General features: G+C 45.0%; 3 protein-coding genes across 4 annotated transcripts; 1 reads left to right on the top strand and 2 right to left on the bottom strand.

Moving 5' to 3' along the window:
* Positions 1-777: 777 nt before the first annotated feature.
* Positions 778-3949, bottom strand: LOC114152520 (deoxycytidine kinase). Its single transcript, XM_028030429.1, has 8 exons — positions 3708-3949; positions 2573-2691; positions 2136-2219; positions 1962-2071; positions 1603-1750; positions 1347-1462; positions 1173-1272; positions 778-1073 (listed from the first exon to the last, which is right to left on the bottom strand). The coding sequence occupies exons 1-8, from the start codon at positions 3787-3789 to the stop codon at positions 1047-1049; spliced, it is 786 nt and encodes a 261-aa protein (XP_027886230.1). The 5' UTR covers positions 3790-3949; the 3' UTR covers positions 778-1046.
* Positions 3950-6326: 2377 nt separating this feature from the next.
* pfdn1 (prefoldin subunit 1) lies at positions 6327-9375 on the top strand. 2 transcript variants are annotated; one of them, XM_028032150.1, is made up of 4 exons: positions 6327-6451; positions 8632-8798; positions 8869-8953; positions 9247-9375. In XM_028032150.1, the coding sequence occupies exons 1-4, from the start codon at positions 6416-6418 to the stop codon at positions 9328-9330; spliced, it is 372 nt and encodes a 123-aa protein (XP_027887951.1). In that variant the 5' UTR covers positions 6327-6415; the 3' UTR covers positions 9331-9375. The 2 variants fall into 2 exon arrangements, with proteins under 2 accessions (XP_027887951.1, XP_027887953.1); XM_028032152.1 differs by having other exon boundaries at positions 6345-6451; positions 9250-9375.
* A 45-nt stretch (positions 9376-9420) lies between these two features.
* Positions 9421-11727, bottom strand: ttc1 (tetratricopeptide repeat domain 1). The gene is made up of 7 exons (XM_028032149.1): positions 11374-11727; positions 11126-11186; positions 10915-11027; positions 10281-10317; positions 10055-10203; positions 9822-9876; positions 9421-9738 (listed from the first exon to the last, which is right to left on the bottom strand). The coding sequence occupies exons 1-7, from the start codon at positions 11725-11727 to the stop codon at positions 9599-9601; spliced, it is 909 nt and encodes a 302-aa protein (XP_027887950.1). The 3' UTR covers positions 9421-9598.
* Positions 11728-13061: the final 1334 nt, after the last annotated feature.

Raw genomic sequence — 13061 nt, 5'->3', positions numbered from 1 at the left:
CTGAAACTGGTTCAGTCACATCTTTGATACCAGATTGTAGCAGGTCAGCTGGAGATGTGTTCCACTTAGAGCTCAGCTCGGTCCACTTCAGATCTGCTTCCAGTACCACCCTCCCTGACAGACCGGCATGCTAACTGGAAGATCTGGCTTCTCCACCTGCTGATTAAGGACTTTCTGATTGAGTCAGAGTGGGCCCCACACCTCTTCAGAGAGCTGGAGGTCTGGGGCCCATAGAGGGACCAGTTGGTGTTCCTCTGCTAATGGGGCATCCTCTGGGTGCAGCAGCAGAGGAAGACTGCTCTGTCTGGGTTCTGGTCACTCAGTGAGTCAGGATGACTCGGCGTTTTGTGGATCTTTATCCCAGTACTGATGAAAGTTTAAATCTGTGAGGCGGCAGTCTCATCCAGTCATCTTAGCAATGGTAATTTGTTGATGCTTTAGGTTACAGCACAGGACCAGAACCGATGGACCCACTCTGGACAGATGTTCATCACAGGTCTACCCACCCACCCTACCGGAACCAGAACCAGAACAGGCCTGGTTCAGTGTTTTCTGAGGCTGATTGGCGGAACTGGACCGGAACCGTTGAAACATTCAGATTTATTATCGGAGCGCTGACTGGAGAGCTTCACGTTTCCATGACAACCAGAAAATACAGGTTTAATAAACATAAAAGGCAAAAAAAGTTCAGATTTCTAAGATCTATCAGCGTCTTATTCAGAGCTGGGTTCTGAACTGCGCTGACTCCATCCAGAACCAGTAACAGAGTCAGAGCAGTTTGGGTTCAATTTCGTTTATTTACAGAATCTAGGAAGGGATGCATTCACTGTCTCCTTAGTGTGTAGGAAACAGGAACCCTTCCAGCATTTAAGACCAATAAAAAAAACCTGAAGCATAAATACACACACACACACACACACTGAGGCGCTTTCACTATAAAAACTGAACAAATTAAACTTTACAAAGTCGCAATAGGGGGACATCATAACAAGCTGCTGTCCAATCAGAAGCCTTGCTGTTGACATTCTGAGGTGATTGGAGGAGTTTCATAGTGTGCTGAGAAACTCCCTGACCTGCAGAACAAATGAATGTCACGTGACCAGACTTTCAGAATAAAAGCTGTGTTTGATTTTCAGAATAAATGCGCCACCAGACTTTCAGTATAAAAGCACCTTATCAACGATGTCTTCCTGTTTGATCCGATCGTTGTGAAAGTCTTCGTTCACGTCCAGAACCAGAACAGGAAGTTCACTGAGGTACTCAAAGTCCAGCCTGCACGCACAGAAAAATGATTTTATCCCACTGGCCCTGAACGCAGCAGCAGCCGTCTGAGCGCGCTCAGTTACCGGAGGTTCCTGTCGTAGAGCCACGCCTCGTGTTTGAAGTGCAGCTGCTCCAGATACTCCAGAGGGATTCCCTGCTCCTCCTGCCGGCCGCGGTGCAGCAGCCGCTGCATGCAGCGCTGCAACACACAGAGGACCCTGAAGGCACCGCCTTCTGAAGATCTGTTTATATCGGTTATTGAGACCCGGCCAGGTGACCGACCTGGTTATGCTCTCAGAATCGGGCCGGTCACCTGGCGGGAGAGGAGAGGTCGTTTACCTGCGGGGGGGCTCTCAGGTAGATGATGGCGTCCAGAGCGATATCGGGTTCAAACTGGTTCAGCAGCCAGGTGTGCCAGTCCTGGTAGACGCTCCACTCCGTGTCCAGCAGGTTGCCGCTCTCAAACAGGTTGGACGCAAAGACGTACCTGAGACAGGTGGAGAGAGAAACGGTTCTGTTGGGTTTCAGTCAGAATCTCGGGCTGAACCAGAACCCTGACAGAACCTGCCAGGTGCTGCCGTGACGATGACCTTTCACACTCGGCCACAGAAACACAACACTTTGATTTGTCTAGAAAATCCAGATCAGGTTCTGGAGGAACCAAACCCAGCCGGTGGGGTTCTGGTTCTGGTCGGTACCTGTCTGAGTAGACGGAGCGTTCGTAGAACTGAACCGGGTTCTCCGCCTGCTGCAGCTTGGCTGATGGAGGCTGAAGCTGAGACCGGACTCTGCTGAGGCAGGCGTAGCTCTGCACAGGTGAGACACAGGTGAGGCGTAGCGCAGCATCAGGGGGCGGAGTCTGCTGCACTTACCTGGAAGGTGTAGGCCCAGCGGCTCGGCTTGTCGTACAGCATCTGCAGGATGTTCCCTCCACTCTTCTGGGAGGAACTCAGCTCCTAGGCGCGTGGACAGAGGTCAGAGGTCAGGTTGTCTTAATGATCAGTTTGGAGAAACTTTCACCCTTCAGTCTGAAGAAGCTAAACTTTCATATTAGTCTTTAAAATACCAAAAACTTCAACATAACTTTTTGTTTTTCAGCTGCAGTTTTTTCCTGCTGCTTCATATCGTTTGATCCTTGAACCCATTAATGAATTTATGATCGATTAACTTTCTTCATAACTTCTCTGTAGAACCACCAGCATGAAATGAAGCAAACATCACAAAGAGCCCATTCTGGTTTACGCAGTTCTACAACAGGAAGCTCCTCCCACTCTGGACCAGCCTCTGATTGGCTGCCTCAGCTGCTCACCTGGTAGACATCGTCGCCGTCGCTCTGAACGTTGCACCACTTCCCTATCGGTTCTGGGATCACCTCCCAGTCTGAGGAAGAAGCCTGGAGGATGCGGACGAAGGTGGATTTACCTGCAGCTGCGCACACACACACACACACACACACACACACCGATCCATCAGCCGATCAGCACCCACTGACTGAACCAGGACCCATCAATCAGCTCCTCTCCTACTGAACCCGACAAACTGAAAAACATGAATCCAGCTGACAGTTCAGCTGCCGACCACAGGGACTGATGCAGTGAAATGGATGCTGAGTGGAAAACAGACCACCATTTCTCTCCTTCGTAAACACGCCATCGTCCCTCCTAAGTTTCTTATAATTCATACAGTCTGTAGAACTGTGTGTCTTAAATGTTGAATATATATTTAGTAATGTACTGAGCGATATGTGTGTGTCCTTAAGACTATCACTGCTCATTGTTATTTGTTTATTCTTATTACTTTATTTATTTTAAGTTTTATTGCGTGCTGTGCTGGGACAAACCAACTTCCCCCCTTTGGGGTCAATAAAGTCTTAACTTTGAAATGCACCACCTTTATTCTGGATAACACAGAATCTCTACCTGACATTGTAAAATATTTGCATCAAATCGTAATTTCAGCCTGAAGAAGCTGTGAGCAGACGCCGGCCGCTCCTTGAACCACCTGTAGAAGAACGTTAATGAAACGGATCAGAAGATCCTCAGTCCAGCTGAACCAGTTCACCGTCCTCTGGTCTCAATGGGCCTCCAAACAATCAATGTGGAATTGATTAATAAGAGATTGTAAAAAGAAATGCTTCATCTAATCTCCTGTTAGAGAAGGAATTCTGAAATTGATCACAGACTGGTACTGTGACCTTTAGGCTATAATCAAGCTCTTGTCATTTGCTCAGTATTTCAAACATAAAGAATTTTAAAAATCATAAATACGGAGGCGTTATATTTGGTGGGCCTGTCTGGTCCAAAACGCCCGGACCGCCGTTTTGTCGCAGTCCGGCCCGGACCCTCCACCAGCGGCTGGTCCGCTGTGTTCCCGCCACCTGCTTCGGTTCTGGCGGGTCGGACGGGTTCTGTTCCTGAGTCCAGAGGTTCTGAGGCAGAACTCACCGATGTTTCCCTCGATGGAGATCTTCCTGTGTCTGCGGGAGCCGGTCGGAGCTCCGCGGAGCCGCTTCGGAGGAGTCGCCATGTCTGACCGGTGATCACGGGGGGATTTCTTGAGGCTGCGGATGTTTACCTGTCCAGCTGGTCTTTCTCTGAGCGCGCGCTGAAACTGTGAAAAACCGCGCGACTCGCTTCACAGATTAAATTCCGCGCTCTCAGAATTCCGCCTCCGGGGCGGGGCTTCTTCTTCTTCTTCTTGGCTTTATTGGCGGATGGCAACCAACTTAAGGTGCATTTACCGCCACCTACCGGACTGGAGTGTGGTCTTAAATGATATTCAGAGGGAATTTAAGAATATTTGTTCTTTCACAGAGACACCGGGGACTTGAAGGGTTTTAGAGCTTTAAGAGTTTTGTAAAGCATTTCTGATCAGGGAGAGCTACATTATAACAAGCTGCTTATGTGAATATTTATTTATGTATGTATGTATGTATGTATGTATGTATGTATGTATTTATTTATTTATTATGTCCTGATCATGTATTTAACAGTGTATTGTTAAATTATTGTATAAATACATGTTTTGTTAAAAAATCAAATCTTCCTTTTCTTCTTCTTCTTTTTAACTTTACCAAAACAAGCATAATTCACAATAGTGTAAATCCATCAAGGACATTGCAGTGGCGGACTTATGGGAATGCAAAAAAAAAAAAAAAAACTGATTAAAACAATAATAAAAATACTAAATAAAACTACAACAAGGAGATAAATGCTTTAGGATCAACATGCGTTGGTGGGCAATTCCATTACCCTTTCAGTCAGGTATTCATATGTTTCAATATATTTTGGAGATTTCAAATCTGGAATTCAGATAAAATAATGTTAAGAACTGGGGACTGTAACGGAAAATTTTATAATGTCCCCCTCACCCCTTTTCTGCTTAAGATTGTGTCTGATGATGAGATCATGTATCTGCATGATCTCATCATGTGATTGGTCAAGCTGCTCTCCCATAGACTTCTACAGTGCCATATAACAGCAGGGGACGTCCTTGATCCTGGAGACTATCTAGTGTTACTTCCCCAACACAGGACTTATCTTCCCCCTCTAGCATCAAAGAACAACCCCCTTTCCTTAACAATAGACAAATGGCCAGACCATCTGTGTTGGTACATCACAATCAGGGATTCACACCTATTGTCCAATCAAGTCTCTCTTCTCTGACCAGAAGCCAGGTCCACTGTTAGTCAGCACAGACTGACAGACTCCTTTGACTCTATATTTCTGTTCTCACCTTGCAAGGTTTTAATAAATTTCTTATTTCTTCTCATCCAGACTCTTGCTAAGGTAATTTCTTCCATGACAGGGAGAATCTTAGCACTCTTTGTTTATGAATAAAGAATTTTGCAAGACAAAATATCAGATTACACATCCAGAGTTCTATTGTTTTCCTTTTTTTAATAACACTCCAAATGTTACCATAGCTCTAGAAATCAGGAAGTGCAATTTTCAGTTTGGTCCACTTCTGTAAGCGATTCCAAAATGTCTTGGTTTGATTGCATTCATAACAGACATGATCCATCGTTTCTATATCCCTTTCACAGAATGAGCATTTATTGTCATCTATTTTAAAGTGATTTATTAGTAGCTCTTTGCAGCGATAAATAAAATTTAAATTTTAGAGTGTGTTTCTTTAACCGTCGGTTATATGTGGAGTTTTAAAATGTAGAGGTTTTAACCTTTCAATTGATCATTTTGTAAATTTGCAAGGAATGTTAATTTTATTTATCTTCCAAGTGAATAAAGTTTTGTTTAGACAGCTTCTAATTACGTAGTTATTGAGTTATTAGTCAGTGAATGATACTCCAGTAATAGTTAGACTGGGTAATTGTGGGATTCTTCTTCATCTGTTTAGAGGATGTTCTTGTTGTTGTTTTTTTGTTAGTTTTTTACATGAAACATGAACAGAATGAGCACTTTGGGAGGATTTGTTTTACTTCCTTTGAACTCTCAGCTCCATATTGTCATTAAAATCTTCCTGTACATATTTCAGCCCAATCCTCCATAAAAACGCATTTTCTTCTTCTCAATGTGACTGTTATTCCACTGAGGATCATTATATCATTATGATGGTTCATTGATGTTGCAAGCAATGACATGGCGCCACCTACTGGTTAGTGTGTGTGTGTGTGGTGGTGGTGGGGGTTCCTCCACCATAAAAACCCAGAGGACGATCTGGATCTGAATCTGGGTCCCACGGGTTCAAGAGGTCCTGGATCAGATGAGGTCCATCTACCTGATGAATAAATCGGCAGAAGGTTAAAGGTCGACAGCTCAAAATGAGATTTAATCCATTTACTATTTAACTGCAAACTGTTTCACATTGTATTGCCTCAGTCTGACTAATCATTGCATTTGGTGCTTTTATTTTGAATATTTATTCATTACATTTTGAATAAACAAGAAAATTTTCTAAATAATATTTTAACGGGTAATTTTTCATTGTTTAAATCTAAACCAAATTTTATAAAAGCAGTTTAAAGAGAGAATCAGAATAGTTGAAAACCTTTCTTTGATCTAAATGTTTCATTATTCCTGCATCATGTTCTTACGTACTGTTTGTTTGAAAAACATTCTCAGGTCACCGCTGGGGGCAGTGACGCACCCGGAAGTCCTCCACGTCGCTGCGAGCCGAGAAGAAGAAGAGGCGCATGATGGCAGCTCCCGTGGATCTGGAACTGAAGAAGGTACCGAGGTTCTGGTTCTGTCTGGTACTAAGTGGTACTAAGTGGTACTCTCTGCGCTCACCTGTTTCCGGTCTGGCCATGCAGAAGGCTAACAGCTAGCAATTAGCCTGCAGCATCTGGCTAGCCGGAACCAGAACCTCATTTATCGATAAGTGTGGAAGGTTCGGGGTTCTGTTAGAGCGGTTCCAACTTTATGGTTCCTCTGTAGTCGGGTTTGGACCTTCCATAGAATCCGGAGAACTCTTCTGTTTCTGGACTGATTATTCTGATTATTTTTCGCCTTTCTTTGCGTGTGTCCGCCCCGCTCTCCTCATGATGCAGCCGCTCTGTTAGGGTCAGAACCCGGTCGTTCACCCGGAGGAAATAGCGGCCTCTGAACGCACCACTCATCTATTCCCACTGGTTTCCTTTCTGGAACCGGACCCTGGTGCCGTGGTACCAGGACCAGAAACCTCCTGGGTCAACTCTGAGGGAGGATTACTGCTGGAGGCCTCGTGCATAAAAGAGTGCGCAGTTTTCACACTAAAACTTTGCGTACGAACAAATGTAGAAAAGGGCTGCGCACAAAAACAAATTCAGATGTAAAAGCCGTGCGCGCACTTTGCCTTTATAAATCCCAACTTGCGGGAAATAGAGCGCAGCTGCTGGTCCGCCCTGTCGCCACCCATAAATACATATGTAAATTAGTTTAAATACCCGGAAGTCTGCCACCACGTGAAGCAATAACCATGGCAACGTCCTTGTTTGTAGCAGTAGAAGCATTTATAATAATAATAATTACACATTTTATTTAAAAGGCGCTTTAAGAGCACATGAGGTCACCTCACAAGAATAAAAATAATAAATTTTAAAGAAAAAAAAAATCCAAATTGTTAAAAAAAAATAAATAAAGAAAATGCCTGTTTGAACAGCAGAACGTTCAGTCGGGATTTAAAGACAGGGAAGCGTGTCAGAGCTTTGAGTGGGGAATGTGAACGTTTATTCTAAATAGTGGAATCATGAGCATAAATCGCACATTTACAGAGTAGAAATGCCTTCTGTCCAGAAAGGCGCATTCACAAAGCGGGCCTGGCTCGACTGCAGGCAGTTACACCGGTACCGGTACTGCAACTTCTTCAAGTTTTGCTCAGAGCTCCAGGATGATCAGTCTAATCTAAACACTAATAAACCATCATCAGCATTTCCCAGCAGATCAATATGATCTCTGATCAATCGCTCCCTCTGAATCCTTCCATTGGCGACGTTCTCCATCAGAGCCAAAGCTCCACAATTGGCGGCTGCTTTTATACATGATATTGTATGTATACACACCTTGATCAATAATCAAACCTGTTGATTATTTTTAATCAGCAGGTTTGAGTTAATCTGCTGTTTTCTTCTTTTAGTGAGAATGAAATGACCCCATAGCTGCATTTCATGCACTCCGGCACACAGACCAACGCATTACATCTTTATGAGACAAAAACTGAGGAAAAGTACTATTTACATTGGAGTGAGGTTTTCACGTACTTTAATTTTATTTTCTTTATTTTGTGTGCTTGTTAGCTTATTGTCTGAGGATGAATGCGGTTCAGTTTCATCATTTACGTTTAAACAATAAAATATTAAAATAATTTTTTCAAACATCGGGTTTGATGCTTCTTGGTCTAAATAATTGAATGTGAATGTCGTCAGATTTCAGTGTATTTAGGTGAGTTTTAACGCTTCGTAGTTTGTTATTGTCCACAGAAAACGTTCGCATGGCTGCCGCACATTTTCACACCAGGGAAAACGTGTGCATGCCGACTTGTGCGTAAAACATGGCGCCGCACATTTTCTGTGCGCACGCACGCTTTATACATGAGGCCCCAGGTCCCCCAGGCCTGGAGGTGTCCTGCAGCTTCTAGGCGTCTCTGCTTCAACACATGAGGAGAATAATGAGGTCATCAGCAGAACTCAGCAGGAGACTCAGATGTGTTGGACCAGGGACACGTCCAAAGGTTGAAGGACATGTCCCTCAATGACTGGAGCAAAGGCTCCACTGTAGACCCTGAAGCTGCAGCTCCACGCCTCCTGTCTTGGGGCTGTTTTTTAGCTCAGAGTGACGCCTCCTGTTGTTGGGGCTGTTTTTTAGCTCAGAGTGACGCCTCCTGTCTTGGGGCTGTTTTTTTAGCTCAGAGTGACACCTCCTGTCGTTGCAGGCCTTCTCGGAACTGCAGGTGAAGATGATCGACACGCAGCAGAAGGTGAAGCTGGCCGACCTGCAGATCGAGCAGCTTGGTCGGGTCCAGAAACACACCAAGCTGACGCAGGCCGAGATCTCCACGCTCCCTACCAACACGCGACTCTACGAGGGCGTCGGCCGCATGTGAGTGGTCCCCCACTGAGCCGTGACATCATCGGCGGAGAGGGCGATCTGTGACTGTCTGCCATTTCAGGTTTGTCCTGCAGTCCAAGGAAGAGATCGACGACCTACTGACCGACAAACAGAAGACGGTCAACGACAAGATCAAAGAGCTGGAGGTAAAGAGCTGAGATTTGCTGCACGCCCTGAACACATCACTGTTCTGCTGCTGGTTCATCTGGCGCGGCAGGTCCGGTTCTGCAGACCTGAGTTGTGGCCTTCATCATCCTGAGGCGGCTCAGACTTTATCATTTACTCAAAAAGCAAAAACTCACTTTTTAAAAGTTGCTCTGAATGAAATTGAAGGATCTACTGTCAGCCTATCAGGCTCTTCCAAAGCCATGACATCATCACACTCAGCCTGGTTTGTGTTTGTATGGTCCGCTCTGACCTCTGACCTGTGTGTGTTCAGCAGAAGAAGGTGTACCTGGAGCGCAGCGTCAAGGAAGCAGAGGACAACATCAGAGAGATGCTCCTGTCCCGGCGAGCCCACTGACCAATCAGATTCACTTCCTGCTCATAATAAACTCATTAAGCTCCGCTCCGTTTCCCGTCTGTTTGATGATGTCACAAAAGCATGCTTGCATCACTTCTTGTTTGCTTTATTAACAGCTGATACAGCAGATTATGTCATCAGAAAGCAAGCTCCTGATTGGTTGAGTCTGAAGTCTGGCGTTGCAATGTCCTGCGGTATCCTGTAGCTTTAACCAATCAGGAACCTCAACCATAATTTGATAATCTGTTTCTGTGATGTCACGATTACATCATCCGGTGTGGCTGTTATTGGGGTTCTGGACAAAGTTGATGGAGAAGGTACCGCTGGACGAGTCCTGCTCGACCTGGAAGTTGCTAGTGGAGAGTCCGAACGGCCGCAGGATCAGATTGCCCAGGTCCTTCAGCTTACCTGGACAGGACACACGTTTAAGGACAGGTTCACGGACCAGGTGTTCACAGCACAGACGCGGTGCGCTCAAGGGCAGTACGTACCCATCATCTCCTCCTTTAGCTTCTCGTTTCGCTCCTCAATCTGCTGAGGCAGCCTCTGAGGGACACACAAGGTGAAAGGTGGGACAGGTGAGACGGGAACAAAAGGACTTTAAACTGAAAGCGTAACTGAGGATTTGGGTCAAATTTGGTGTACAGAATCTGAAACATGGTTTTCCTCATGAAGTCTGAACCAGACTTCAGTGCTCGTTGGTCCCAGCGGTCAGTGAACTCACCATGCAGGCCTGCTGTGCTCCACTGTGGCTCGGATCTCGCTCCAGAACCTTTCTGTAGTCCTCCAGAGCTTCATCAAGCTTCTCCGACTTCTCATAAAGCTCCGCCCTCCTCAGCAACGCCCGCAGGTACTCTGGATCCAGATCTATTGCTATGGTAACCAGAGCCAGTGTGCTGATTGGTTAGCTTATATAAAGTAAAAGGTTATAAAATGATGTGATGACTCACCTCTGCTGCAGTCTGAGATGGCCTGGTCCTTCAGATCCTGAAAAGACACAGAGCTGTTAGCGTTCTGCTAGTACAAACCATTAGCATAATGCTAATACACTTAGCATTGTTATTTAACAGGAGAGTTGGGTTAGCTGAGTCCACTCGTATATCAAAAACTAGACGCAAAGCAACAAATCTGAGAAAACTCAAAGAAACTAACATTTAGAATATTTAAAAACATAGGAGCCAACAGGCTGTATTGAGGTAGCATAGCGTTAGCATCACATTAGCCTAATCAGAAGCAGCATAGCTCTAGCATGGTGTCAGCGTCACGTTTGCCCTACTAAGTGCAGCACAGCATAAGCGTCACGTTAGCCTTACCAGGTGTAGCATAACGTTAGCCCTACTAGGTGAGCATAGGGTTAGTATCACATTAGCCTTACCAGGTGCAGCATAGTGTTAGCATCACATTAGCCTTACCAGGTGTAGGATAACGTTAGCATCACATTAGCCTTACGAGGTGCAGCATAGCGTTAGCCCTACTAGGTGAGCATAGCGTTAGCATAACGTTAGCCCAACTAGGTGAGCATAGCGTTAGCGTCACGTTAGCTTTACCGGGTGCAGCATAGCGTTAGCATCACATTAGCCTTACCAGGTGCATCCTTGCAGCCGCTCTGTTGGAGAACATCACTGCTCTTTCTCTGCTGCAGCTAACTGGACATAGAGCCAAGGCCTGGGTGTAGCTTAGCTCCGCCTCTTTCCAGTCTGCAGAAACACAAACACAGTTGCACGGAGGGGAACAAGGCACCTGAACGCATCATGACCTGAACCCTGGGCCAGACTGTAGGCAGAACTGAACTCACCTCCGGCTTTGAATAGGCCGTTTCCCGTTTCCTTCAGAGCGACGCTCTGCTGCCGACGACTCTGAAACGGAAACACTCGCAGCTCAGATTTACTACCCAGAACCTGACGCCTGAAAGCTCCACAGACTGGTGTGAACTGGTATAAACTGGTTAAGTTATTCTGAACTGGTTGTAATGGTGTAAACTAGTTTGAACTGGTTTGACTGGTTTAAACTGGGGGGGAACTGTGGAGCAGAGACTGGTGTTACCTCCTTCTCCTCCTCCGTCAGCTCCTTCTCCACCTCCCTCAGGTAGACATCGTCAAACTCCACTCTGGACGTTTCTTCATCTGAATCCTGAAAGACCTGACTCTCCTCTTCCTCCTGAAGCTCCTCTTCCTCCTGACGCTCCTCTTCCTCCTGAAGCTCCTCTTCCTCCTGACGCTCCCGTTCGTCCCCTCCTCCCTCTGTCCATCGCTTCCTCTCTTTGGCTCCTCTCCCAATTATTCTGTCTGTTTTCGGAAGCTCTTCCTCCTTCTCCTCTTCCTCCTTCGTCTCCATGCTGTCCTGACAGTCGTAGAAGTCTTCCTCCTCTTCCTCCCTATGAGCTCCTCGGCTGCTCATCCTGAAGCTGAAATGAGACGTTCACTGACCTTCTGACCCTCCAGCTGGACCTCAGATAGACACCAGAACCAGTTTAAACCTCCATCATCATCATCTTCTTCATCCTGAGCGTGATCACGTGGTACTGCAGGTCGGAGATCTGAGATCAGCTACACGCTAACATCTAGCTGCTGAGCTAGCTGTTGCTGAAAAGCGGCCCTGTGACGTCAGCGGGCTGAAGCGATCCGGATCAGCAAGTTAAAGGATTAAATATTAAAACCCGATGATTTTACGCCGTCTCACCCGACAACACCTCACAGACAGCCGGGTAGGCTGACGTCATTTCCGGGTTCTTCTTCTTCTTCTTTTCTTTATTGGCGGCTGGCAAGAAACCTGATGGTTGCATTACCGTCACCTACTGACATGAATTTATACAAACATGGTCCATCCATCCATTTTCTTCCCCCCCTTTTTCCCAGTGGGGTCAAGAGGTCAGCTGGTGTCTCTCTCCAGAGGTCAACAGGCAAGAGGCAGGGTCACTCTGGACAGGTCGTCAGTCCATCATTTTACAAACATTACCATATTCTATTAATTATCTTTATTATAGTCACATTGTAGTTTGTTTTTTTGGAAAACAATCTAAATTTACCTGAAGCACACTTATCAAATCAAATCGTTCTTTATTTAATCTAAATTCCTGTAACATTAATCTCATACCTTCTACAAACTAAAATATGTTCTATTGTTTCATTTTCTGTACAATTATACAATATTGACAATTTCCTGTATGTTTTATATATATATATATATATATATATATATATATATATATACAGTACAGACCAAAAGTTTGGACACACCTTTATAATTCAATGGGTTTTCTTTATTTTCATGATTATTTATAAGGCAAGAAATCCCACTTATTAACCTGACAGGGCAGGTTGACCTATGAAGTGAAAACCATTTCAGGTGACTACCTCTTGAAGCTCATCAAGAAAATGCAGAGTGTGTGCAAAGCAGTAATCACAGCAAAAGGTTGCTACTTTGAAGAAACTAGAATATAAGGGGTATTTTCAGTTGTTTTACACTTTGTTGTTTAGTGCATATTTCCACATGTGTTATTCATAGTTTTGATGCCTTCAGTGTGAATCTACAATGTCAATAGTCATGAAAATAAAGGAAACTCATTGAATTAAAAGGTGTGTCCAAACTTTTGGTCTGTACTGTATATATATGTATATGTATATATGCTGCCTAGATGCTTGTGGTTTGATTTTAGGTTTTAATTCTGGTTTTTAAAGTTTTGACATTCAGATCGCTGCTTGTCTCAGATCATGTCAGATCATACAAAGTGA

Source organism: Xiphophorus couchianus, chromosome 11 (assembly GCF_001444195.1).
Source record: "Xiphophorus couchianus chromosome 11, X_couchianus-1.0, whole genome shotgun sequence".
NCBI classification, from domain to species: Eukaryota; Metazoa; Chordata; class Actinopteri; order Cyprinodontiformes; family Poeciliidae; genus Xiphophorus; species Xiphophorus couchianus.
Note: the sequence above shows the minus strand (reverse complement) of the source record. Positions and strands in the feature narration are given on the sequence as shown.

Excerpts from the sequence above, each read along its gene's own strand:
- LOC114152520 (XM_028030429.1), bottom strand. The coding sequence starts at position 3,789 with ATGGCGACTCCTCCGAAGCGGCTCCGCGGAGCTCCGACCGGCTCCCGC. Across the intron at positions 2,692-3,707 it reads CTCCATCGAGGGAAACATCG|CTGCAGGTAAATCCACCTTC; the intron begins GTGAGTTCTGCC and ends GTGTGTGCGCAG. Across the intron at positions 1,463-1,602 it reads ACCTGAGAGCCCCCCCGCAG|CGCTGCATGCAGCGGCTGCT; the intron begins GTAAACGACCTC and ends TGTGTGTTGCAG.
- pfdn1 (XM_028032150.1), top strand. The coding sequence starts at position 6,416 with ATGATGGCAGCTCCCGTGGATCTGGAACTGAAGAAG. Across the intron at positions 6,452-8,631 it reads TGGATCTGGAACTGAAGAAG|GCCTTCTCGGAACTGCAGGT; the intron begins GTACCGAGGTTC and ends CTGTCGTTGCAG. Across the intron at positions 8,799-8,868 it reads TACGAGGGCGTCGGCCGCAT|GTTTGTCCTGCAGTCCAAGG; the intron begins GTGAGTGGTCCC and ends CTGCCATTTCAG.
- ttc1 (XM_028032149.1), bottom strand. The coding sequence starts at position 11,727 with ATGAGCAGCCGAGGAGCTCATAGGGAGGAAGAGGAGGAAGACTTCTAC. Across the intron at positions 9,877-10,054 it reads GAGCACAGCAGGCCTGCATG|AGGCTGCCTCAGCAGATTGA; the intron begins GTGAGTTCACTG and ends TGTGTCCCTCAG. Across the intron at positions 9,739-9,821 it reads GCTAAAGGAGGAGATGATGG|GTAAGCTGAAGGACCTGGGC; the intron begins GTACGTACTGCC and ends TGTCCTGTCCAG.